Source organism: Chelonoidis abingdonii, chromosome 7 (assembly GCF_003597395.2).
Source record: "Chelonoidis abingdonii isolate Lonesome George chromosome 7, CheloAbing_2.0, whole genome shotgun sequence".
Taxonomy (NCBI): Eukaryota; Metazoa; Chordata; order Testudines; family Testudinidae; genus Chelonoidis; species Chelonoidis abingdonii.
In genome coordinates this window covers 12,770,917-12,795,700 of record NC_133775.1, presented here as the reverse complement: position 1 = coordinate 12,795,700, position 24,784 = coordinate 12,770,917, and the positions used below count along the sequence as shown (strand labels likewise).

The 24,784-nt window shown below is 40.7% G+C and overlaps 1 protein-coding gene across 2 annotated transcripts in view; it reads left to right on the top strand.

Annotated features, from left to right (window-relative positions):
* Positions 1–24,784, top strand: part of GLIS1 (GLIS family zinc finger 1) — a 290,603-nt gene that overhangs the window by 205,567 nt on the left and 60,252 nt on the right. For both annotated transcript variants that reach the window (XM_075067626.1, XM_075067625.1), the window contains exon 4: positions 21,542–21,703. In XM_075067626.1, coding sequence (XP_074923727.1) covers positions 21,542–21,703 — 162 coding nt within the window. The remainder of the gene's footprint in view (positions 1–21,541; positions 21,704–24,784) is intronic.

Genomic DNA, 24,784 nt, shown 5'->3' with positions numbered 1-24,784 from the left:
AGGGAACATAGATTTTTTTCCAGTTCAGATCGTCTGGAAGGAAGGACTGAGGAAGCTTCGCTACCTCCGTGTCTGCATCTCCCCCTCTGTGGACTTCTGGAGTTCCAGGGGTTAGAATCTGTGGGATGGGGACTGCACAGAGAGGGAGAAGACAGCCTCATGTTCAGTGGTGGGTGTTGAGTGGGGGAGGGGGATATACAATGTCTCCTCACCAGTCTCTAGGAGATTAGGTGGAAAAAATAATAGGGTGGGGGCTCCACTGAGCAGAACGCTTCTTAAATCAGTCCCAGGGCAGCTGTAGCCAGCGGGAATCCCTAGGCTCAGGACTCTGTTGGAACCTATGCTACAAGGGAACGGGGCAGGGTTGCTAGGGAGAGAAGAGCATTATGCAGGTGACCCTGGTTTTCTGTGGATCCCTAGCATCCTTAGGCTTTCAAGGTGTGTCTCCTGGCTCATTCTGAGGGGAAGCAAACTTTTCACACAACGTAACCGTCAGGGAATCCTCACAGAGTTCTCTTCCTCTTTAACTGCCTCCTACGGATTTTACCACAGGAACCAATTAATAGGAGCAAAGTAGTTTGGGGCAGTGCTATATCTTCTCACAGCTGTACAAACAATCCACACAGCACTTGGGCAGACCTGTAAGCACTCTTATCTCTGTCTTACAGGTGAGGGCATTGAAATCTCAGAGGGACGAAGTGATTTATCCATAGGAGCTGCTACTTCTTACATTGTACTTCTCCAGTTGCCCTTTAAGGACCTACTCAGACTCTAGGAAGGGATTTTAAAATTTGAGTGTAAAAGCCAAAACAAAACAGGTGACAGGTAAAAGGTGGCATTGCTGAGGGGTGAGGGTTTGGTACTCTTTGGTCACTACTTCATTCCACAACTCCTTCAAGTAACACGGGCAGAAAGATAGTGGTTATTCCTAACCCACTTTTCTTCTGCTGTTATGTACACAGTACACATGGGGAACAAGAATCCCATATCAGCCAGCTGTGATTTGAGAATCAGTAGCTTAGTTAGTTTTAGTTCTTTTTAATCTGAAAATGGTTATTTAGTTATTTGAGGGTTTGTTTTTCTATAGTTCCTCTACCTTATATTCCCCATTGATATGTCAGTGGCATGGCTCCATTTGGTAGAATAGCATGCCGGAGGCTTTGTAAGATACATTTTCCATTAAAAGGTCAAAAAGATAAAGAGGTAAATAAACACTCTGATTTTAATATATGCAGCTGCCTCTCAACAAGCTGAAAGAAATAGACAACCACCTCAGACTACTAGAGTTTTATCTGATGTCATGACCATAAAGCTGACTCAGTTTTTAGTAACCTTGAATGTTGTCTTAAGACTGAACCTGTCCTACCTACAGGTAACCTCAGTAATCCCTCCTGGTTTGGGACTACTCACTCTCATCAGTCTCTTCATTTCCAAACAGCTGCTCTCCGTCTTTTTCGTATGCCTTGCACTCAAGAATTAAACTCCTGTGGCTGGCCAGAGCAAGTCAGGACCCGAGATCCAGGAATTAAAGTACTCAGGACCAGTTTACACTTGTCCCACTCTACTTTAGTCCTTCTTCTCTTTCATACCATCCAGCGATCTGTCCTAGGGTTTTCTATAGGGCCCATTGCTACTGGATCTAAGGCCCAGCTCCTGGAATTTACAAAGCCCAGTTGGACTTCTGCATCCATGTGGACCCCACTGAAGTCAAGCAGTTGATTTTCAGAGGTATGGCTCCCTTGACTTCAGTAGCAGTGGTGGGTCCTCATCATCTCTGAAAATCAGCCTAGTTCTAAGGCACTGATTCACTGGGGCCACTTCAAGTAGGCTCACTGAAGTCTGAACTTTTGCCTATATAGGTGTGAGGCTATATAAAACGCATGAGCAGGTGTTTATACCCACAAAGCACTAGAGCAAGTGTATGCACATCCAATTTAGGTGAAGGACTGTGTTACTGTAAAGGAAATGCAGGCGCAGGTGGGAAGCTTGGCATTTTCCCGAAGACAGCTTAAAGGAGATGTACCATATTATAAGGAGCCTGTTTTCATGATGAGTGGATCCAACACTGATTCAATATTTGTTTATGTTATGTGGTTGTATCTATCATTTGGAGGGTTCGATGGGAACATCACACTTATCAAGCTATCTGGAGATTAAGTTCCTGGCTGACATACATACATACATTGAGATATAGCCAATATTTGCAATTTGTCGCTCCTGCAAGATGCTTTCAGTAAAAGTGTAGTTTGGTTAAAGAAGACTCTTCTGTTACATTTGGCGCTGTAGCGAGTCAGGGTCTAATTCTCCACTGCCTTGTACTTTATGTAGTCATTTACACCAGTGCAGAGCGTGTGTAATACACTTCAGAAACTGGAAGTGTTTTTACACCCACTTTGTACTCACTGTGCACAGATTTAATTAATGACGCAAGATGCAGGGCAAAGGAGACTCAGGCTCAGTGAGTTTGGAGGTGAGCTAGAAAAAAGATAATTTGAATTCAGTAAGTGCTAAACTGACCTGCGCAGGATGGAGAGACATTTCTCTAGCCTCTGCAGAATGCTACCAGGACAACAAATAGCAGCACATTCCCTCAGATCAAGTCCAAGTAAAAAGCATTATCTCACCATGACAAAGTGAGGGCATGCCACCCTTTCAAGCAGCACTAAACTGCCTTTTCCAAATTAAAGGATACATTGTACCAGATAGGCAAAATTCTGAGTAGAGCATGCAGGATATCTAGAGCACCCTGGGGCAATACAGTTAGGCACCATCCCTTGCCAATCTTCTTGCTGCATACGTTGCACCTGGCAAATTCCAAGGGATTTGGGATCTCTTTTCTGTGAGGAAAAATGCTGGGCGGTTCTATAACTGTGCCCAACTAAAAGAAAGAGCAGCCCACACCCTTGCTTTTCATCTAGGCACCTAGATTTGGTGGGAATGAAAGAAGGGGCAGAGCACAGGCCAGAGAGGATGGACATCACAAGGCAGCCACAACGAGTGATGGGTGAATCTCAACATTATCATTTATGATTTGGTTATTGCTGGCAATGTACTCAACACTGTGAATGGCACAAAACAAAGACAGTCCCAGCTACAAAGAGCTTACGAGAAACAAAGAGCCTAAATGAGAACCCAGATTTAGTCTTGCTGGGTGCAGAATGTCCTCAGCTCCCATTGACATCTGTGGACCAGATCCAACAAGGTGCAGCACTCCCACTGCTCTCACTGAATGCAATGAGACTTGCACTCAACTTGCAAGATTAGGCCTAATGGGAACTGAGGATGCTTGGCAGCATCTCCCAGGAGGAGCTGAGTATCTTGTATAAGGGGCTTCTTTTCCACTGGAAATCATCCAAGAACCAGCTATATCAGGGTACTGCAGCACTTTGAATCTGATCCCAGCAGAGCCAGAAAGTGCAGTGTCAACATACAAAAGTGAAAAATAATGATCTTAGTTACCCAGAATGTATAAAAACCCATGGAAAAGTTCTGCGTCGTCTTATTTGACCCAAGCTAGTGTGGCCCATCTCTGGCCCTGGACCTCCTCAATCTTCACTTTAACAAAAAACTGAGCGGCACATTTTGAGACACAATGTGCTGCCTGGTGCTTTTGCATAGATAATATTTGGCAATATCAGTGCTCCAACAAGTACAATAGTAGGCATAAACAACTTAAAAAAAACCACTCAAATTGTTGTTATCTTAGTCATAAGCTGAGCTGTTCAGCACATCACTCTGATTTTTATATTTAATTTTAGAAGCTGAAACTAAATGTTTTAATTTTATATTATTCTCAACATAAGACTAATTTGCTCCAGATGTCCACTCAGAGCTGAATGCTGCAATTTTGCATAGAAAGCATGTGCGTCAGTGATTTATTCCAAAAAGCTTCTATTTTACTGCATTTCATTTTATTCTGAATGAAGTACTTAACAACATGTTTCTCTTTAACAAACTTACTTAATCATATGGATATAATTTTTTCAATTTACGTTTTCAGTTCTTTAGTGTGGTGGCCACAGGGTGTTTCTTAACCTAAGCAGATTAAATGCACATGTTGAAAGCTGCTTGTACTCAAGTTTGAAGCACTTTCATTTCAAAGTGCTTCATTTAAGGTACAGAAGTGATTGTGGTTTCCTGGTAGGTTAGGGGATGGAGGTATAAGTATCAGGAAAACCTTGTAGATCCCTTCTAAAAGTTGGATAATCATGCATGACAATAACATAATTTCATTTCTTTTAGAAATGTGGTCTGTGGTGAATGTTTAAGACGTTTTTTATTGGGGTTCAGGAAAAAAAAGATTTAATTTTCTTGTCATTTCTGGGCTACAGTTCAACATTTCAATTTAAAACTTATTTCCGTTGAATTCCATTTCCAGTTTTCCTCAAATATTATCTTGGAAAGCTTCTTTTTAATTTTTTTTTAAGAGAGGTATATAAAGTGAGAGGCGCTTCGATGTGAAACCTTTGACATTGGAGCTCAGCACATGCAGTTGTTCCTGTGTGGAGGCTGCTGTTGCCGAAGTATGTGAAGAATGGCATCTGGCAGCATTCTCTGGAACTGCGTCATACGTGCAATGCGTTCAGAATAGGGAGTTAGCATGGACATATGGTGCTGATCGGAACCTGAGAAACAAAGTCCAGGAGAGATTCTCTTGCTCTTAAAAAAAAAAAAAAAAATAAAAAAATAGGGCTAAACCTGACTATAGTGAAAGCTCACTATAGAAAGCTAGAATTATCCTTGTGCAGTGCATTGATGTATGTTCTAAGCATAGTACACTATTTTTTTAAGAAATCAAAAGGCAGCCTTTTTTCCTTTTAAAAATCCTTTCATCTATCTAATCCCTTTCTCTCTCAGGCTTTTATGTAGCACCTATGACCACGGTATGTGAATTTCCTGCGGCTATTTCATTTGCAGTCTAATATTCTCACCTGAATAACTTCCACTTATTTGTATTTATTTACATATGATTGTTTTATTTGTAAAAAATTGAAGCTTTTAGTTTTTCCCAAAATCCTCCCTGTTCTTTCACATTTGTATTTATTTATAATGTTGAATTGTTGACACAGCTGGTAGGGAGCTAAGTGCTGTGGTTTCACACAATAACATTTCAGGCAATATGTGTAGCACTTATTTTTTATACGTACCATTTGAAAGCCATACGATTCATCAGTATGTTGTATTGTTACCCATCCGTGTGGGCTGCAATCTATTTCAAATTAGTGAAGTGACTTGCTAAATACCCTCTAAACAATAGTCTGTGGGAAAACATTAAGTGCTATTCAAGAAAAACATTTTATAGAGCCTTTCATCCAAAAGGATCCCACAGTGCAATAGAGAATGTAGGGGTCGCTCACTCACCACTGAAATCCAGCCACTTCTGTAGTGCAACGTGACAGCTGTTCTGCACACAGCTATTCTATACTACAGTTTGTAGCAGACAACTTCTTCACTTTACATTGAAAAGGAATTTAGATAGGCAGAATGTAATTAAAAGTGTTTAGTACCCTGCTTCTTGTGAAAAATACCAGAGTGACTTTGATGAGTGTAAGTTGGCAGGATCTGAATTTTGTGTCTCATCTGCAAGATGGCACTTCCAATTGCACAGTGCCCCTCACACTAGGCTAGGGTTTTGGTCGAGTCTTGGCTCAGTGAGAAGAGTGCAACCTACTGAATCACCAGCAGCCCTTCCTGCAATTTTTCTGGGTTTATTCTATAGATCTCTTGTCAAAATAATGAACATGGCCCATGCGGCTTAGCTTATGGGATCTGAGGATGATACAGTCCAAAATAGCAAGGCTAAAACAGATATCTAAGAATGGAAGGAGGGAAAGTTCCTGCCTGTGGAAAGGAGTCTTCACCCGCCCATAGGAGGATGAAGTCCTCCTCTGGTATATGTTTCTCCCACTTTATCCTGACCCCCACAGAAAAACGTCTGCAGGAGGGTGAAGCTGGAGTGTAACAGTGATGGAGGGAAGCAGCTGGGTTTCTCTATATGAGGTTAAATTATATGGGGAAGGCAGAGCAAGTTAATACAGCGTGAGGCAAATCATACTGCATTCCTTGCTACCCCACCTTTAGGGATGACTCCAGGGACAGCCATGGTAGGGCTCATGCAGAAGCTCTGCTGTCCAAGACCCAGTTGGGCCAAATGGCAGAGCAGAAGTCAGGGCATTTAAGCAGATCCCCCAAGATCCTTTGGCTAAAGGGGAGGAACCCCAGCTTCATTTGCAGATGTTCAAACTAGCCCCTACCCTGGTGTAAAAATAAGCCGATAGCCTTAGGAGCTGTAGCTGTCCCCTAAATTGGTTATTACTGTGTAGAGAGGAACCGTAGAGAACTGAAGCTGGCCCAGTCTCATGTTGAGAGTTAGTCATGCAATTCCTACCTACTGTTCCTCACAGGAATTCAGACAATATTTGAAGGTTCATTTAGATCAGGGGTGGGCAAACTATGACCCATGGGCCACATTCGGCCCTCCACATGTTTTAATCCGGCCCTCAAGCTCCCACTGGGGAGCAGGGTCCAGGGCTTGCCTTGCTCCGCGCAGCTCCCAGAAGCAGCGACATGTCCCCCCTCCGACTCTTACGTATTTGGCAGCCAGGGGGCTCTGCACACTGCCTCAGCCCCAAGCGTCGCCCCTCCAGCTCCCATTGGCCGGGAACCACAGCTATTGGGAGCTGCAGGGGTGGCGCCTGTGGACGGTGCAGCACACAGAGCCGCTTGGCTGCCTGAGAGGGGACATGCTGCTGCTTCTGGGAGCTGCTTGAGGTAAGCTCCACCCGGAGCCTGCACCCCTGAGCCTATCCCCATGCCCCTGCCCCAACCCTGATCCCCCTCCTGCCCTCCAAACCCCCTGATCCCAGCCAGGAGCACCCTCCTGCACCCCCAACCTCTCATCCCCAGCCTCACCCCAGAGCTCACACCCCCAGCTGGAGCCCTCACCCTCCTGCACCCCAACCCCCCATTTTCTGAGCATTCATGGTCCGCCATACAATTTCCATACCCAGATGTGTCCCTCGGGTCGAAATGTTCACCCACCCCTGATTTAGATATACAAATGTTGCAGATTGTTTGAAGGAAACATTGAACTTTATTCTCATTTTATGATGTTAGAAATCACAGACTGAGAACAGAGCCCCCTTATTTGCAGAGAGAAATGAATTAGAACTGTGTATGGTAGGGACAGTGCCTTTTAAATACAGAAATGTAAATCTATCCACTTTTGTGAAACAGATTCCTTTTTGAAGGGAACCATTGAACTGTGTCGTACCATATGTAAAAATGCAGATTCATGAAAGAGCACTGTAGACAGGTAGAGCATTATTTTGCTGCCGAACTTCATATTTTCCTACAGGAAATTTAGTGATGACAAATTAAGGGACTAATAGAACTGGCAACAGCGAGAGACAGGGGTGCTGGAGTAATTTGTACAGTGAGGGTGCTGAGAGCCATTGAACCAAACTGTAAACTTTGTATATGATGGAAACCATTTCAAACTAGGGGGTGCTGCTGCACCCGTAGTTCCAGCACCTATGGCCAGAGATGATATAGCAGCCATTGTATAAGCTTTCTCCTGTAGTTCAGCTCATATACTACAATCTTGACCTGCAGTTCTATCGCTAGTCCCCCCATGGGCAGAGATTACTAATTGCATCAAAGGTGTGTGATTGTGGTCAAATGTAACAAAGGTTTTGAACTGAGATCACCAAACTCATTTTCTTTTCTGGCCTAAGCAGCATTTGAACATAGGTTTTCTGAGGGGAAAAGATATTAACCAATTGCCAGTGTTATACGTAACCAGTTCCTGCTGTACTTGAGGAGATAGATGTGTGAAGGACTCCGTTGTGCTGCATATGATTGCTGAGGATCAATATGGAGTTACTTGCAGAAGTCAGACCTGGGGGCAGGAGAGCAAGAGTTATTAGAGCTAATGCTAAAAAGAAGAGAGATTTGGAAAGAATTTAAAACGTCACACTTCAAGGTTTAAGCTGGTTTCTGACTGCAGATTATCAGACTAGTGCAGGGTTTTTTGCACCTTCCTCTGAAGCATCTGGTGTGAGCCATTGTTAGAGACGGGAGACCAGATGACAGGACCAGCTCTAGGCACCAGCAAAGCAAGCACGTACTTGGGGTGGCACAGTTCTAGGCGTGGCATTCCAGCCATTCTTTTTTTCCCTTGGGCAGCAAAAAGACCTGGCGCCGGCCCTGCTGGACGACATAGACCACAAGTCTGATCCAGTATGTGAATTCTTATGGACCACTGGCATGTTCCTAATACACTCTTATTGTATACAGAATAGTTGATGATGGCCTGGTCAAAAGGCAGACTGGACTGTATGCAGATCTCTCCATATTAGTTTATTCAAAGGAAAAAATGTTATGAAAAAAGAGGGAGAACATTGTGGTGGACTCTGCTGTAAAAATGTTAGTTATAAAATAAATTTGAAATAGTTAAATAAAAACTGAGCTTAGGATCCAGTGCCAAAATATAATAATTTAATATAGTTTACTCACCCTAAAAATGTGTTTATTTAAAAGCTGCACACAACCAGAGTCAGTTATTGGCAAACATTTCAAGTTTAGCATTCACTCTGCCTCCCACCCACTCCCCAACCTCCTTTCGCATTTTAAACTAGGAAAGGCAATTTCTCCTACATCCTCTTCTCCTAGCCACATTGGAATGTTATCAGCTAAAAGCGCTCCAATTCTGTGCTGTGTAGAAGGGATTAATGAATTGCAAAAGCTCCCATGGATATCATATCTTGGAAGGGAGTGCTCAACATGTTACATAAATAGCTCACTGAATCAGGGTGTGTCATTTTTAATGAACCAAGATTAAAATTTGAAATTAATTTTCGATGGCATCTTCAAAATATAAATGCCTTTTTCTTGTCTCTTATATTCCTTTCCACGTTTTTTTGTCTTTCATCTCCCCTCCCTTCTATTCCATTAAGCTCTGCTGTACAATAATGTATTGCAGTGGACTTTTTTCAATTATGTTTTTGATTATTTCCTGCTTGTTACTATAAAACTCCAGATGTTTTGAGATTTCATGGTTCTCTGGATATTTTTTCCTTTATTTTAATCTTCTTTTGTAACATGCCACACATGTGGTATTTTGGCCTTTTAAGATGCTATGCTATGCTAATCAGCCATGGTTGTTGGGTTTTTTGTTTTTTTGATGTTTTTTTACGATTTTGTCTTCTATATATTGTCTTCTGTTGAAACGCCTTTATTCTGAGATGGTAAACCATATACAGAGTATTTGATTTAGGTTTCTCTCAGCCTGCTGTAGCATTCACTATACGGGGGAAATTTTTTAGGTTCAATCTTGCAAACACACCTGTAAGTAAATTATTTGAGTCAATGAGACAACTTATATGAGTCATGTGTGTAACAGTTTGCAGGATCAGGGCGCTTAAAGATGAAAAGTGTGGTGTGGTTTGTTTTGCTTTGTTTTGTTTGTTTTAAAAATAAATTAAAATGTTGTGCCAGATGAACAAAGTTTAGACAACTAAACTAGCAGAACTTAAGTGAAGTTTCAGTATAGATGGATGTAAATAAGTTGGATGTTCAGTGCAAACTTGAATGGAAATACTTTATTTTCTTTTAAGGTTAATTAAAACAAGTGACTTGCTCATAGAGATGAACAGATGTCTGAAGCGCAGGTATTAACTATGTTATACTTCTTTTGGTTTAAAGAAAACAATCTAAAGTGAGCTGAAGAATGATGTTTTATGTACTTTTAAACTTAATAATGGTTGACACAGGTTTGGATTTTTAAATTAATCTTGTTAATCATATTTTCCCCAAATGAGCAAATCTGTCTTTAAAAATTGGAACAGAAAAACAAACAAATCCTTGTATTCTGTGTTGTCCTTTAATGGCAGATAGCTTGGAAGCTTTTCATAAACCCATAATAATTTTCCAGTGTACTTTTGCTAGAGAAAAGAAGATTGGCCCACCTGTGCCACCATAGCTGGTTTTCTGCATATAAAAGCCAGTACCAGTGTTAGGGGGTAGCTGGCAGGGCAGGTGCCTGGTGCCCCATGCCACAGTTGTCCTCACTGAAGCTTCAGCTTCAGCCTCCGGTGGCAGGGCTCAGGGACCTGGGCTTCAGCCTCAAGCGGTGGGGCATCACCTTTCTGCCGTGGGCCCCAGCAAGTCTAATGCTGGCCCTGCTTGAAGTCCCTCCTGAAACCAGCTTGAGGCCCCCTAGGCCCCTGGTTGAGAACTACTGCTCTATGCGGTGGTGGTGGTGTTTTTTTTACCAGCAAGCCAAAATACTGCATCCAAACCAACTGTAATGAAGTTTCAGAAAATTGTTTAGTTGCAAACCAAATCTTTTTGCAAAATGGGTGGTTGTCATGCAATTGACCGTAAGTCCTCTTTAAGGTGTTTATATCAACTTCATACATTTCAGCAAGTATCTCACCACTGCACCTCTTTTCAACAAATGTTTATCCCATGGCATGTACTAGGAAGAGTCACCTACAAGGATTTCGGAGATAGCAGCAGGCTGCTATGAAAATCAGAAGCTGCTTCAGTATTTTTTGAGACAATTTGTATTTTGCTGGAAAATGTATGATAAACAAGATGCAAAAAGATCCTTGGATAATTAAACATTCACTTCCCCAGTGTCTGATCTACTAGTGCAGGAGCAATTTAAGCCTATAAATAGTTCAATGTGCACTCCTTTGGCAGAACAACTTTAAATTTTCCCGTCAGGAAAAGGAAAGAGAAAGTTCAGTAAATACAATGATTAAAATGCTGCTCTTTATGTTAATTATCATTACATTTTTGAGAACTGCACAAAAACAGGGACAGATGTAAGGCTGTCCTGAAGAGCTTGTAGTCCTAAATCAACATGACACAAGTGAGGGTCATAAACTGACAAAAATGTCAAGAAGAAGGACAAGAATCACAATAATAAAGTTATATGATTATCTAGTAAAGCATATATGTCTGTGATAAAAAAAGACCTTTAAAAAAGAATATGACCAAGAGTCATCTTCAACTTGACATTGGTTATCCTTTAAAAACTCGTTTAGAAGTTGGTTCAACAGCTGGATTTGTGTCTACATGGACTACAGATGCTCTGATCTGTTGTTGTGCATATATACTTCAGTGCCTAAATTTAGATATTTTATTAATTGGTTATGTTGTGATATTTTATAAATTGGTTGGAACAAAAGTTTCATGAAGCCCAGAAGAGTTTTCAGCCTGCTCCTTCTCCCATTAACCTCAACAAGAGCAGACTCTATTTGTATATCTAGGATATTGATTAAGTACCTCTCATTGCAGTGTCGTGAAGGGTAAGCTGAAGAGGGAAGGTTTGCATTTGCTTCTGAAAGTGGCTTGGTCCCATAGGTTTGCATTTGCTTCTGAAAGTGGCTTGGTCACTTGGGAGTGAGTTCCACAGTCTTGGTCTGGCTTCTGTGGAAGTTTTGTCTTTTATGCTGAAGAGTCTCAGTCTCTTGATTGTCATTGTCATAGTTCCAATGCAGTATAGCTGTCAGAGAGGTCATAGTTGCCCAAGGAGAAGACACAACCCTCTAGGTAGTTAGGATTAGTCCCATGGAGGGATATGAAGAGCAGGACAGTGACCTTGAATTAGACTTTGCAGTCAGTGGGGACAGAGAACAGAGAATGGAGCTGTGGGGCGATGTGTGGTTCTTAGTAGATGAGCTGCTGAACTTTGAAGTCAATGGAATCTATTCATGTTAGTAAAGTAACTCGTGCATAAGTGTTTTCAGGGTCAGGACCTTATACTGTGAGCAACTCAATGGTTTAAATATCTATGTTGGGCTAGTTCTACATTCTTTCTGCACCCAGAACTCTTTTAGGAATGCGCGGCTGGAGCTTGTAAAATATACAAAGGGGCAGAAAACAAATCCCTGTTTAACTAAATGAAATATGTTCACTAAACACGTTTCCAGGACCTACAGTGTATTATATTTTTTCAAAATGAGACCCGTCCAACACTAAATGTAACATGTCTAAACTGCCTAGGAAAGCAAAATACGCAAAGCAAATGAATCGCTGCAGTTACTCTAAAACTAGACAAAATTAAAGATCATATTGCATCTCCCCACCCTTTTATTTTTATCGTTTATGTTTTAATTTAAGGCTGGCTCAGTGTTAGTTGCAAGGGAATTTCAATTTTCCCCTCCTTACCGCCTTCATATTTTCTTCTTGTGGGCACAAACAATGGTACAATAACAGGTTGGCAAGAACCCCAATACTGTTTTTACAAACTTTTTACACATCATCAAATGAGAACAAGTAAGGCTTCTCAAGGCACAAATGAAATATCATGTAAAGGGTTCATTTTGCAAGTATAAATTGTTCAAAACTTCACAGAAAAAAAATAAAAATTGGCAGCCCCTCCATTTCTAACAAATATCTCCCAGCACTGTGCTGCTATAAAGAAAAAAAAATCTCTGCCAATTTAAAACCATAAATTAGTTGTCTGAAACGGGCTTCTTGGGAAGTTGAGGGCCCTGTTCTGCAGACACGGTGCGCATGAGTCATTCGGTTGAGATTGATAATTAGATTCCTTGCATGAGTAAAGTCATTTGTGTATTTTCAGGATTGGGTCCTTACTGTGGAGCTACTGTAGAGAATTTAAAGTTATTCTGATCAAGAGTTAGCAAAAACAGTTTTAAAAGGAGACCATCTGGAATACTTTGTTACAGACTTGGCCCTAAATCTGCAAACAGGCACACGAGAAACCCCACTGAATTTAATAGGACAACTCACATGTATAAAGTTACTCACATGCAGAACTGTTTGCAGGATTGGGGCCTTATATGTGACATTATGCTCAATGTTATTTAAAACTTTCATGCTTTTAAAGACTCGCACAAATGTTTTTCCTCTGTCTGGATGGAATACGCAAACTTAAAGGATTTTTTCCCCATAACGTATTTCAATAAATATTCATAATGTTTTGATACTTGGTAATCAATTGGGAAGAAAGAACATTTCATGATATTGAGAAGGACCTTAGATATTTTGCCCAGACATAAGATTTCCTATTGATACTATTAAATGCTTTGGAATGAAATGTTTTGGGTTTTCCACCCGTAGGCTGTCTGAGATGTCAGCAGCCAATATGACCTGATCTTTCCCTTTTAGGTCTATAAATAAAAGGCAGCTTGTTTAACTGATCTTGCAGCAGAGAGCAGAGGTGTATATTAATGAGCTTTTTCTAATGGCACACTGGACCTATTTAGCACTACGACTGTGAAGGCTTCTCTTTTTCAGTCATAACTCATTTCCGATTAAAATGTCAGATATTGCTCCACCTCATGGTTTGAGCTATTGAGTTTATAGTTTGTTTCTTCTGATCTATACCACTGACAGACATTCTAGACATGGCTGTGATTAAATATGCTTATGGAAACGGCACAAATTTGATAATATAAACCCTATTGGGAACGCACTGTTATTCTGCACAGTGACATTTTCAGGTGCGTTTAAGATGTAATATGGAAGCAAAGAAAAACATTGTAATCAATTAATGTTATTATATTAAATTGTTTTTGTAAGGAAAATTGTGATATTCTTAGGGCACTATGACATAATTTGGTATTTTTATAAATACGCATTTTAAATTGATTACATTCCAGCAATTGCACTGTTGTGTGAGTTGTAGCATTAAATAGACTATTTAATATTTATGTAGGGGAAAATGACAGTTGCTGAACAAATCTGATGACCTAAAAATAGTACAATTTATTTGCTTCTGAGGAAAGCTTCACGTTCATGTATAGCATTAAAAACCAATTAATTGCACCATTTTATTCCTTATACCTTAATGGCATCATTTTCTACTCATGTTTGTATTTATGTAGGATGCTGGTTTCTAAAGCATTAATTAATGATCTAAACCAAAAGTAGGTTCCAAAAGTATAATTATAATTTTTATTTATAAACCTGTTTAAAGGCTTAGGTGGCTTTTACCGAAACAAAGGATTATGGAGCATATGTTACAATTATCCCCGGCATCAGATCTCAATTAAAAAAAAAAGTATGAAGTAGTAGGATTAAGTACTGGCAGATTGATACCAGATGTCTGGGAGATACAATAAGCAGCCTGCTCAGTTGATCAAGTAGTTCATATGATCCCAGTGTTCTTTAGGAGCTATATATTAATTCCTTGTAGTTGGATCGTAGAATCTATCAGGCATGACTGATTGGTCTTAGTGGCAGATATGTGGAGTGAGGCGAGGGTGCCCAGTATTCTCCAGTAGAGGGTACACTGTATGGTCAGAGGATTGGGGCTAAGGTGTTGCCTGGTGGCAGGAAAGATACAAATAAATAAATATCCTCGCTAAATTTAAGATAGTGCAGTATCGGTAGATAAAACTGATGGGACAAAGATAGGGCAGTGAAATGGAAGCCTCACTGCTGATGATACTGTTTCTTATCAGTATGTGTCAGTGGGAATCAAAAATAGAGGTTTTCGGTCAAACTAAGAAATTAATCCATATTTGTTTGGGTGTTTGTGCTGCTACAGTAGCTTTGACCACTTAGAGTAGAGTGTGCTCCTGCTCCTCCTAGGGCCTGGATTCATCAAAGTATGTTTCTGTGTAACTACAAGTATGTGGATAGTCCCACTGAAGTCAATGGGACTTCTCATATATTTCAAGTTATGCAGGTACTTCAGGGTTTTGCTGGACTGGGAAATCCAGTGGAAGTTTTGCCACCACCATCAGTATGTGCAGAACGGGACGCTTAACTAGTTTGCATTATTCGGAATATTTTGTAGTTTGTTCTTGGCCATAGATATTGGAGCTAACTAAGAATGCCCTAGAAATTACATTGTAGGTCAAGATCCTACACTGATTGATGCTCTCGATCTCATTCAAGAGTAAAGTGGCTTTAGTTCACTGTAATATACACACAGAGGCTTAACATGCTTTAATTTATGTGCTTTGACTACATACTTGTAGTTGATTTGCCTTAACGTTCCTGAGTGTTCCTGTGTGGACCTGGCCTGAGGGGAGAATGGAAGGGTACAGTTCTGGGGACTGCAGTGCAGGGTTTGTAGACATGAGCTGCATTTTCAAAATGTTGCCTTTAAGGAAGGTGTTTTGGGAATGCCAGATTTGCCACGATTGCTTTATTTTTTTATGAATTTCGTTGACTTATAACTTCAAAAAATTTGCAAGTCTCAGGTTGCTTATTTCTAAAGTTGTTTTCTGAAGTTTTGCAGTATTTGTAGCGTTTTTTCCTTTTATTTATTTATTTTATTTATTTTTGCCATGGCTGAATGGAATCTGCCAAGGCTCCTCCCACCTCTCCAAAAGACATCAAATGTTCCAAGAGGATCCCTGACCAAATAGAATTTCTGAAGTCATAGGTCACTTGTTTCCAGCTGGTTTTGAGGAGTGTTCATGATTACCGGTGGGGAAGAAAGTTGGCAATGTTGATATATATCTTCTGATCTAAATGTGTGAGTGTGTGTAGGGCCAGGTCTGCCATACAGACACAATAAGCAACTGCCTAGGGCAACACAGTATTAAGGGTAACAAAAGCTTAAGAGACCATTTAATGTTTGAGTGACTGGGAAAGGAAGAAGCTTTACAGTTTGCCTGGGACAGAAAAACCCTTGCAGCTGGCTCTGGGCTTGTGAATGTGTGTTTGTGTTAATTTGTCATAAGAAGAGCTGCCTGTGCATCCAAGCACAAAATATGGTCCACAAAATGAAAAGCCATTCTGGGAACGCAGATCACTTTGTCCACTGTATTTAAAGGATCAGCCGTCATCCATCTGTGTCTGACGGCGTGACCCTTTCTCTGTCAATAGCCAGAGCTGTCATTTTAAGGAACTGGGAGGCCACTATTACCTTGGCTGATTTTGAAAAAAATGTAGGGGTAGATTCAGAGCTGGAATCAGTAGACACAGATCCATTTGGTTTCAACAGAGTCACTGGTTTCTGCCAGCCCTGAATTCTCCCCAGGCTTCATTAAGCTGTCATGCACTTTTTTTCTCTATTTGCTTTCCTGTCATTGCTGATTACCAAGATATTGTGTGTAAATAGAAGCTTTTTCTCTGCTGTAGCATTAGTCTGCTCCTCCTGTCCTGTTCATTCATTGATCCTGTAACCCAGTGTTTTCCTTTATTGTACAGAACTGTGGGATCAAACATTACAAATGAAAAATGTGCTTTACCAAGTTCCAACAGTAATAGAAAAAAGGGTGTCTTCCCTGCTACATACTCCAATTAATAAGCCAGCAGAATGATGCTAGACTAATCCTTTCACCAGCTGTACCAACTCATACTGATCCCCTGAGTGGTGCCCACTCAGGTAGAATTTTGTTCCTAGGCACTAGACTGAGACCACCTTCAGATTGTAATGACTTCAGGTCACTGCTGATCTCAGCTACATTGAGCTGGGCTCCAGGGGATGACTTAGAGATGAAAAGCCCCATATCCCATTACCAGTCCCCTCAGCCAATCAATTACCTGAGCTTGGGCCCCTGTTTTCTTTCTTTTTTGCCTCCAATTTACAGTACTTTCTAGAACACAAGTGATCCAGCTCCCTGGGGATGCTGAAAGCAGCTGCTGGGTCAGCAGTTCAAAGCAATATTTTATGTCGTCATTTCATATGTGACACAGTAGTATTTAAATTACCCAGCCAAGCAGGTGCTGGAACATCTGCATATCTGGATAGTTTCTAGTACGAGTTGTGATCATTTTGTAGTTGGGAATCACTTTCAGACCCATTCTGACAAGGAATAAGGGAAATCTGGGATTTATTTCACATCCCAGCAGCAGTGATTATCGGTCCATCCCTGCTTCCAGTGAAGTCAGGGGGAGCTTTGCTATTGACTTTAATTAGGGTCAGGCCTTGCCTTTCTGTTAGTTAGTCACTCATTGGAAGCCTGCAACACAATCCGTGTGATGTGTGAGAGAAACAAAGAATGTACTGGAGTTTAGTCGGTTGCACTTGGATAACTAATGTAAACTCTCTAGGTGAAATCCTGACCTACCTGAAGTTAATGACAACCGTTCCATAGACTTCGGTAGAGTGAGGATTTTACCCTCTCTCCTGTCTTTGATGTCTTTCATGCAAGTCTCTAGTAAACTAGCATCACACCAGAAATGTAGTTTCAGTAAATGATCATTTTAAAATATATCTCACTTTTAAAAACTTCTCTATGGAGCTGATTTCAAGGCTAACGGGCTTTGTTTCTCAAATAAACTGTTTGAGATCCCAAATGGTTGAGGGGGCAACTTCCTATCAGTGGAGGCAGGAGCAGCCCTAGCCAGATGGAAAATGTGCTCCACATCCCACCCACACTCCTGCAGCCAGGTCAAAAAATCTTGGTGAAGAAGTCTCCGAGACAAAGCAAAAGAAACCATATAAGAAAAAACACAAAAAACAGAAAAAAAGAGGCAGTTGAGTATGTCGATGGAATGCAGAGAAAAAAGAAGAAACATTTGAGTTAATTTTGCAAACCTCACAGCCTCCCAGTCTGAGTGGGGCGCAGGGGGAGGGGGGAAGAATGGCAGAGCATTATGCTGCTCTTTGGAAGCTGGCTCACTTCCCCAGTGGAACTGGCCCTGTATGCAGGGATGATGCAAAATGTGCAATGCAGTAGAACTGCAATGGAGAGTAAGCTGGGCAGGGAGTGGGACTCACCAGAGTGCAATACACCACACCTATCCCTAGGAATACAGTAGAGATGATTGGAAAAAAATTTCCCCACAGCAAATTGTAACTTTTTGGCAAAAGAGTCAAAAATTGAAAAATGTCAGCTGAAAAATTTGGTCTGAAAACATTTCCATTAAGAACTGCTGCTGTGGTGCTTCATAGGAATGTTAATTCTGGTGCCTTATGCACTCATTCTCCTTTGCGGGCCAGGCTTCCAGACAATATATCCCATGATGCACCACAGACACTCCTCTTGCTGAGCCACTGCAGTGTAACATGAAATTCCCTATCTGCAATGCATCATGGGAGAGGTCTGATTTAAAAACCTGGCTCATAGAAGAGAATAGAGGAATGGGGCACCTGAACCACAGCTCCCATTAGGCACTGCAGCAATATTTTCATTTTTTGGACAAAACTTTTCAGTTTTGGGTGTTCAGTTTTTCAAACTGAAAAGTCAAAATTTTCTACAGAAAGCAGATGCTCTTTGCAAAAAATTGCCTTTTGTTGAAAACTCAATTTTCTTTGAAAAAATAATTTGAGAGACAATTTTCAGCCAGCTCTGGTAAACAGAATAGCAGCAGTGCATAATTATTTATTTATGTCAGGATTTTAAAGTTCTGACAATTTGATCTTATTAGCACATGTGATCATGTGAAATTACATGTGATGATGTATTTGTAAGGCCTGATCCTGTGAGGTATAAGTATCTTTAACTTCCATTAGCACTGCACAAGAGCAGGCTCCTACTAGTGTTACAGTAGTTATTAGATGGAAAGGCATACAATAAATGTACGACATGCAGTATTTGAGGAGAAAGTACAGCTCCAGTTAATACAATCTTGGATGAGCTTAAATTTTTGCAAAATGCAACAAGCAGGTCTAATGTATCCTTGGCAGTCTCATTTTACTTCTTGGAGATATCACTTACAGTACAGGAACATGAACCAGATCCTCAGCTGGAGTAAATCTGTGTGGCTCTTCTGAAGTTTATGGAGTTTATACCACTTTACACCAGCTGAGACTCTGGCCCATAGAATTTGCCATGCCAAATCAGATATTTGGCATCCAGTTTTATTTACTACAAAGAGAGGAGTTTCCTTCTGTTTTTTGTTGTAAAATAGGGACCAGGCAAAACATCTGGAAATATGAAATGTAACAGGCTTTTAAAAAACAGCTGCAGTCTTGTCTTGAAGCAAAGCGAAACACAGAAACGTATTTCAAAAGTGTGGTTATATACTTCTAAGAGAGCAATGGGTAATGCTGCAAAAAATACAAGTTACCAGGGTACATTTGGTTAACTCTAACCTCATGTGTTGGGAGGGCCATCTGAGTCTGTCTCTCTAATTTTTTGCATTGTGACACAAAGATGCATATTGGGTTCAACACATTTTATTCAATAATCATTTTTGCAAGAAACAAGCTGATGACCAGTTAGGAAATTCGATAAGACCACCTGGTGTCCTTATGTATCAGATAGCAACAAATTCTATCATTGCATACTTCAAACTACAGATTAGCATCTATATTAGAAACTGATAAAAGAAACCATTCTAACCACTTCGTTTTGTAATGCAGCGGAACGGTATCAGAACAGAGGCTATGATGCTTATGTTTAATCTTGAACTAGACTCCTTATTTCTTTCACCCCAAACCATCTGTATTTCAGTCCCAGAGAGGGGTTGATATTTCAAGGGGAAAGAAATTATATATAGGATCACAAATATACCAGTTCATGTTAATAACAAACATTTTAGAAATGGACCTTGGAATCCTGTAATATAATAGAAACAAAGCTAAATAGGAAAAGGTCTCATATTTTGGTAATGTCACTTGCAGTTAGATGGTATGTTCCTACAAGGATCTAACAACCCTTTCAATTTACTTCTGTCGGCTTTGGATCGGGCCTTAAGTACCTCAGCTTTGTCCATGGGAGTTGAAGCAGCAACTACTAAAAAAACTCTCCATACTATGCAAAATCAGTTAAACTCTCCCATATTATTTGTACAATCACATTCTTTTTCTCTTGCAGATCTTACATTTTTAAACTAGTGGAACTCTGACTGTAATAATGATAATTCTTATCATGCATGTGTCTATAGCAGGGATAGGCAACCTATGGCACGTGTGCCGAAGGCGGCACGCAAGCTGATTTTCAGAGGCACTCACACTGTCCGGGTCCTGGCCATCGGTCCGGGTGGCTCTGCATTTTAATTTAATTTTAAATGAACTTCTTAAATATTTTAAAAACCTTATTTACTTTGCATACGACAATAGTTTAGTTATATATTATAGACTTATAGAAAGAGACCTCCTAAAAACGTTAAAATGTATTACTGGCATGCGAAACCTTAAATTAGAGTGAATAAATGAAGACTCGGCACAGCACTTCTGAAAGGTTGCTGATTGCTGGTCTATAGAATCTGGATCAGTATTTGTTTATCTGGATATACGCAGATACTAATTCACACATACACTTGCAAAATTCTACTCACCCACTCTCCAGCGTATTGGCTCTTGACCTATAAGATTTGTAATAGATGCTACACAGGACTATAAAATACCACTTTAAGCTTTCTTAATGAAACCAGAACAGTAAAAGCCAGTATTGCTCAGATAACCGGCTATATAGATATGGGGAATTGTTATACCCCATAAAATTTCTTGTGTCAATTCATGTTATACTTCTGAGGACATTCTGTGCCAAAAAATTAAAAATTCTACACACAATATTTTAAAATTCTGCAAATTTTATTTGTCATAATAACGTTACAAAATCATGCCACTTCCAATTATTTTGGTAATTTATTTCAAGTTTGTCAGCAAGTATGGCTATAACAATACAAGACACACACAAAATTTTCCCCCAGGAGCAGAGTTAAAGAAACCCCTATGACAATGCAATTTCTGTTTTTCTGCCCCTTATCCCCCTAGAGCCTAGTGTGTGTGTGTGGGGCGGGGGCAACAACCAGAACCCCTCCCCCCACAGAGCCCACCTTCGGAGCCCACTCACACTATACACCAGCATCCCCTCCCCCTTAGAGTGCAGCCATGCCCTCCCCCCCAGACCAGACACCCACCCCTCCCTAGAGCCCAGGGATCTAGAGGGAGAAACAGCCTGATGCTGTGTCCCAGGCTTGCATGGAGTTTCCTGTGCACCGCCTAGGGCAACCAGACAGCAAGTGTGAAAAGGCAAGACAGAAGGTGGGGGGTAATAGGATCCTATATAAGAAAAAGACCCCAAAATTGGGACTGTCCCTATAAAACCGGGACATCTCGTCACCCTAGCACTGCCCTCTCCTTCCCTCAGGGCATGCTGGAAACTGCAGCTGCCAGGAACTGTCTAGCTTTCTCTCTCACCCCCCAGCAGTGTCTTCTATGTGCAAGCTGGGCTCTGCCAAGTCCAGTGGCCTCTAGTGGTGGCCAGCAGCACTGCAGTCCATTTCTGTGGAGGAAAGGAAATTCTGCGCGCACAATGTTAATTTCTACAAAATTCTGCATTGCACAGTGGCGTAGAATCCCCCTCAGAGTAATGTTAAAAACATTGTTTAAGTGAACACTTCAGAAGCTGAATGATTGTTTTTTCTTTAAACTTCCTTACCAAAACCGTGTCTGAACCATATAATGTTAAGGTTCAACACTGCATGTGTGAGATATTTATAATAATATAGTATTATCTATCTGCACACCATGCGTTTCATGATAGATGAAATTAACAGCACAAAATGATGTGTTTCACCCATAAATTTCAGCAGATGTTTGAGTTTTGGTTGATTTATTAGATGTCTAGCTTGGGTTTTAACTGTACTCATTGTGGCTGCCCATGGTTTATTTAATAATGCTTTACAGAGATGTTTTATGGCTTTATTGCAGTTTGAAGGGTGCAACAAGGCATTCTCTAGGCTTGAAAACCTTAAGATTCACCTGAGGAGTCATACCGGAGAGAAACCTTACCTATGTCAGCACCCTGGCTGCCAGAAAGCTTTCAGTAACTCCAGTGATCGGGCAAAGCACCAGCGCACACACCTGGATACTGTAAGCATTACCTTATTTCATATTATGGCTTGCACAGAGAGTTTAAACAGGCTTTGTACAGGATCTGCATTGAAACTGGCGTATGGCAGCTTCCATTTCATGAAAATGTATGAATAATAAGAGGTGAAGGAAGAGGTGCTTTGATTTTTAGCTGCATGTGTTGATTTAAGTAATGGAAGATTTGCTCATTTAACCACTGAGGGCCAAATTCTATTACTCTTACTCAAACCGAGGAATACCATACTCTGGTATTCCTCAGAATACTCCTGGAGTAAGGTGCTGCTTACCTTGAGGAACTGCTTGTATAATAAAATACTCCTCGGTGTGAATAAATGGGGCAGAATCAAGGCATGAAAAATTGTTGCTGTAAGAAATTCAATAGTTTTCTTGCTTATTTTGACAAAGTCTGATCTAAGTGAGCACAGGACCATGGCAAACACCTTAAGAGAAAATAAATTAATGGACACAATTTTGTAAACCCCACCCTCCCAAAAGGCAAGAATATATCAACCATGCATGATGTGTTAATAGTGCTAATGATTAACTGCGCTGAAAATGAATCATAAATACCAAGTTTTTCTTGCACATAGACATGGTGGACTTCTACTCTAATGTTCTGCTCTTAATGCATGCACAGTACATGGTGCCTGCTTCAAACCCTACTGATGTTAGTGGAAGTCTTTCCATTGACTTCCGTGATGGGCTTTGGATCAGGCCCTTGGAGAGCATGCAAGGAGAGCAGAATATCTGCAGTGTGATTCTCAGAAGTGGAGTTTTACCGAAGTGTATCTGCAGTGGGTGAACCTGTGGCAGAAGACACATGATGTGCCTTTCTCCTTGATACATAATAAAAAGGCCATGTTAGCTGGCCTCTGTCAAGGATGTTTGGGGTTTCTGCAGGGCTGGCTCCAGGCACCAGCTAAGGAAGCAGGTGCTTGGGGCAGCCAATACAAAGGGGCGACCCGTCCGGGTCTTCAGCGGGAATTCAGCGGCGAGTCCCTCAGTCCCTCTCTTCCTCTTTGAGCTGCCACTGAAGTGCCGCTAAAGAGGAAGAGAGGGACTGAAGGACCCACCACCGAACCGCCACCAAAGAATGGAGTGGCATGATTGAGCTGCCACCGAAGTGCGGCTGATCGGACATTTTATTTTTTTTCTTTCTTTTCCCCCCGCCGCTTGGGGCGGCAGAAAACCTGGAGCCGGCCCTGGGTTTCTGATGTAATACCCATTCATCAGGGTTTTTTTTTTAAGTAGCCATTCTAAAAATGTTAATTTGGGCTGAAGCTGCCCTAAACCCTGATACTATTATGTCACCAATCTTAAGGCAAAGGAAGCAGACAGACATCATAGGCCAATTAAGTCTCCAGCCTAGAGCTGGTGAAGATAACAGCAAGAGTCATTCCTTTGTCTTTTTCAAAGAAGTGAATATGTAGTTTAACATTTGGCCAAGTGTTTATGGGGCAAAACTTTTGAGTTTAATTGATATTTACTTTTTAAGCAGCTACACATTTCAGACAGTGCAGCATTAAGGAATGTGTAATGTACATTATGCCTTGCAAAAACAAACAAGTAAGAGAAACGAGTCAGTCACATTTTCCAAACCCAAGCATACTTACAATAACAATGTTTTATTTATTTGAAAGTCAACCTGAAATATTTGAATTTGTAATTAGTTCTAAAATGTGTCTCTTTTGAAACTGAATATACTGTACGGGATACAAATTTTTGAAGTTTAACTGCTTGAAGTTAATATGAAAACATATATATAAGCTTGACTCGCAAATGGAATATCATTTAGTAGAGCTTTTGTACATTTATATAGTACACTGAACAAAATAACCCAGCGTTCTTGTGTCTGTTGATCTGTGTGATATTGCAAAGAAATCTCTAAACTTAGCTCTCTTTTCTTCTCCTTTTCTCTCTGTTTCTTTAACCTCTGAAATGCTTGTACAGCAGCACAAAGGTACAGTAATAATTTTTTACTAACTTCCCAAAGTGTCTGGAACTGTTATTCACACTTTCCTGCTACAGGGTCTTTGAAATTCTCACTACATTCATATTCTGCCGAAACTAACATTCATTTGCCTGCTTCATTTAATACCTGTGGTTTTTATTTAGTGTTTTGCCTGTTTTAGAATGTCATTGTAAACAATTAACGATGCATGTATGGTTTTACTGGAAAGACTGGATGTAGTATTAGCCCACAGGACCCACAGACCTCTTTAAAAACTGATTAAATATCAAAAGACTGTGTGAATGTCTAAGCAAAAGGATTTAAGTTATTAAAGATGGGCAATTTTTCTGATATCGTTTCCCCATCACTAATAGTGGTACCATGGCTAGAAAAATATTCTGGTGGTTCTTCTATTAAGGCATTTGTTAAAGGTTTCCATAGTCCTTCCTCACATGTCTGTTCTCTGTGTATTCTAAAGACTCTCAATAAATCTACTTTCCTATGTAAGTTTCTGAGTAGATATCGTGATAGCCTTTAAGGCTTTGAGTTAGTGAATGATCCTGTTATTCCTTTGGAAATTTCCTCTTGATATAAGGAACAGAGTTATTTATCCTCTGGAGGCACCTAGAAAGAAAAAAGGATTTACATGGCTGCTTATTTCGTATGGAGCGCATTTGGTATTGATTTAAAACTCCGTATGTAGGTCAGTCCTCGTTTATCTTCTCAGAAAGGAGAATATGTAAATAATTACAGTGACTGTTAGATTGGGTTGGTTTGATTAAATAACTGAAATTACTAGGTCATATTTCCCACGGTGAAGCAGAATTAGGGAAGTTATCTGTGCTGCAATTAGGAAGGGGTGTCATCACTCTTCCAGTGCTGCTGAAATACAGTTTATCTGTACCAAGCCAGAGTTATCCAAATGAAGCGTAGGGTTTTGTCTAAGCAGAACCACAGCATGAGAATGCGGCTCCAGACTACAGACTGCAGAATCATGACTCCATCACTTTTCTCTGCGCGTGACCCCTTCTGTGCAAACTAAGGGGGCAAATGGCACCCCGTATTGCCATTCTGCTGGGCGCCCCAATCCCATTCCTCCCTTGCTGCCTTTACATAAGGCTTTAGTGTTG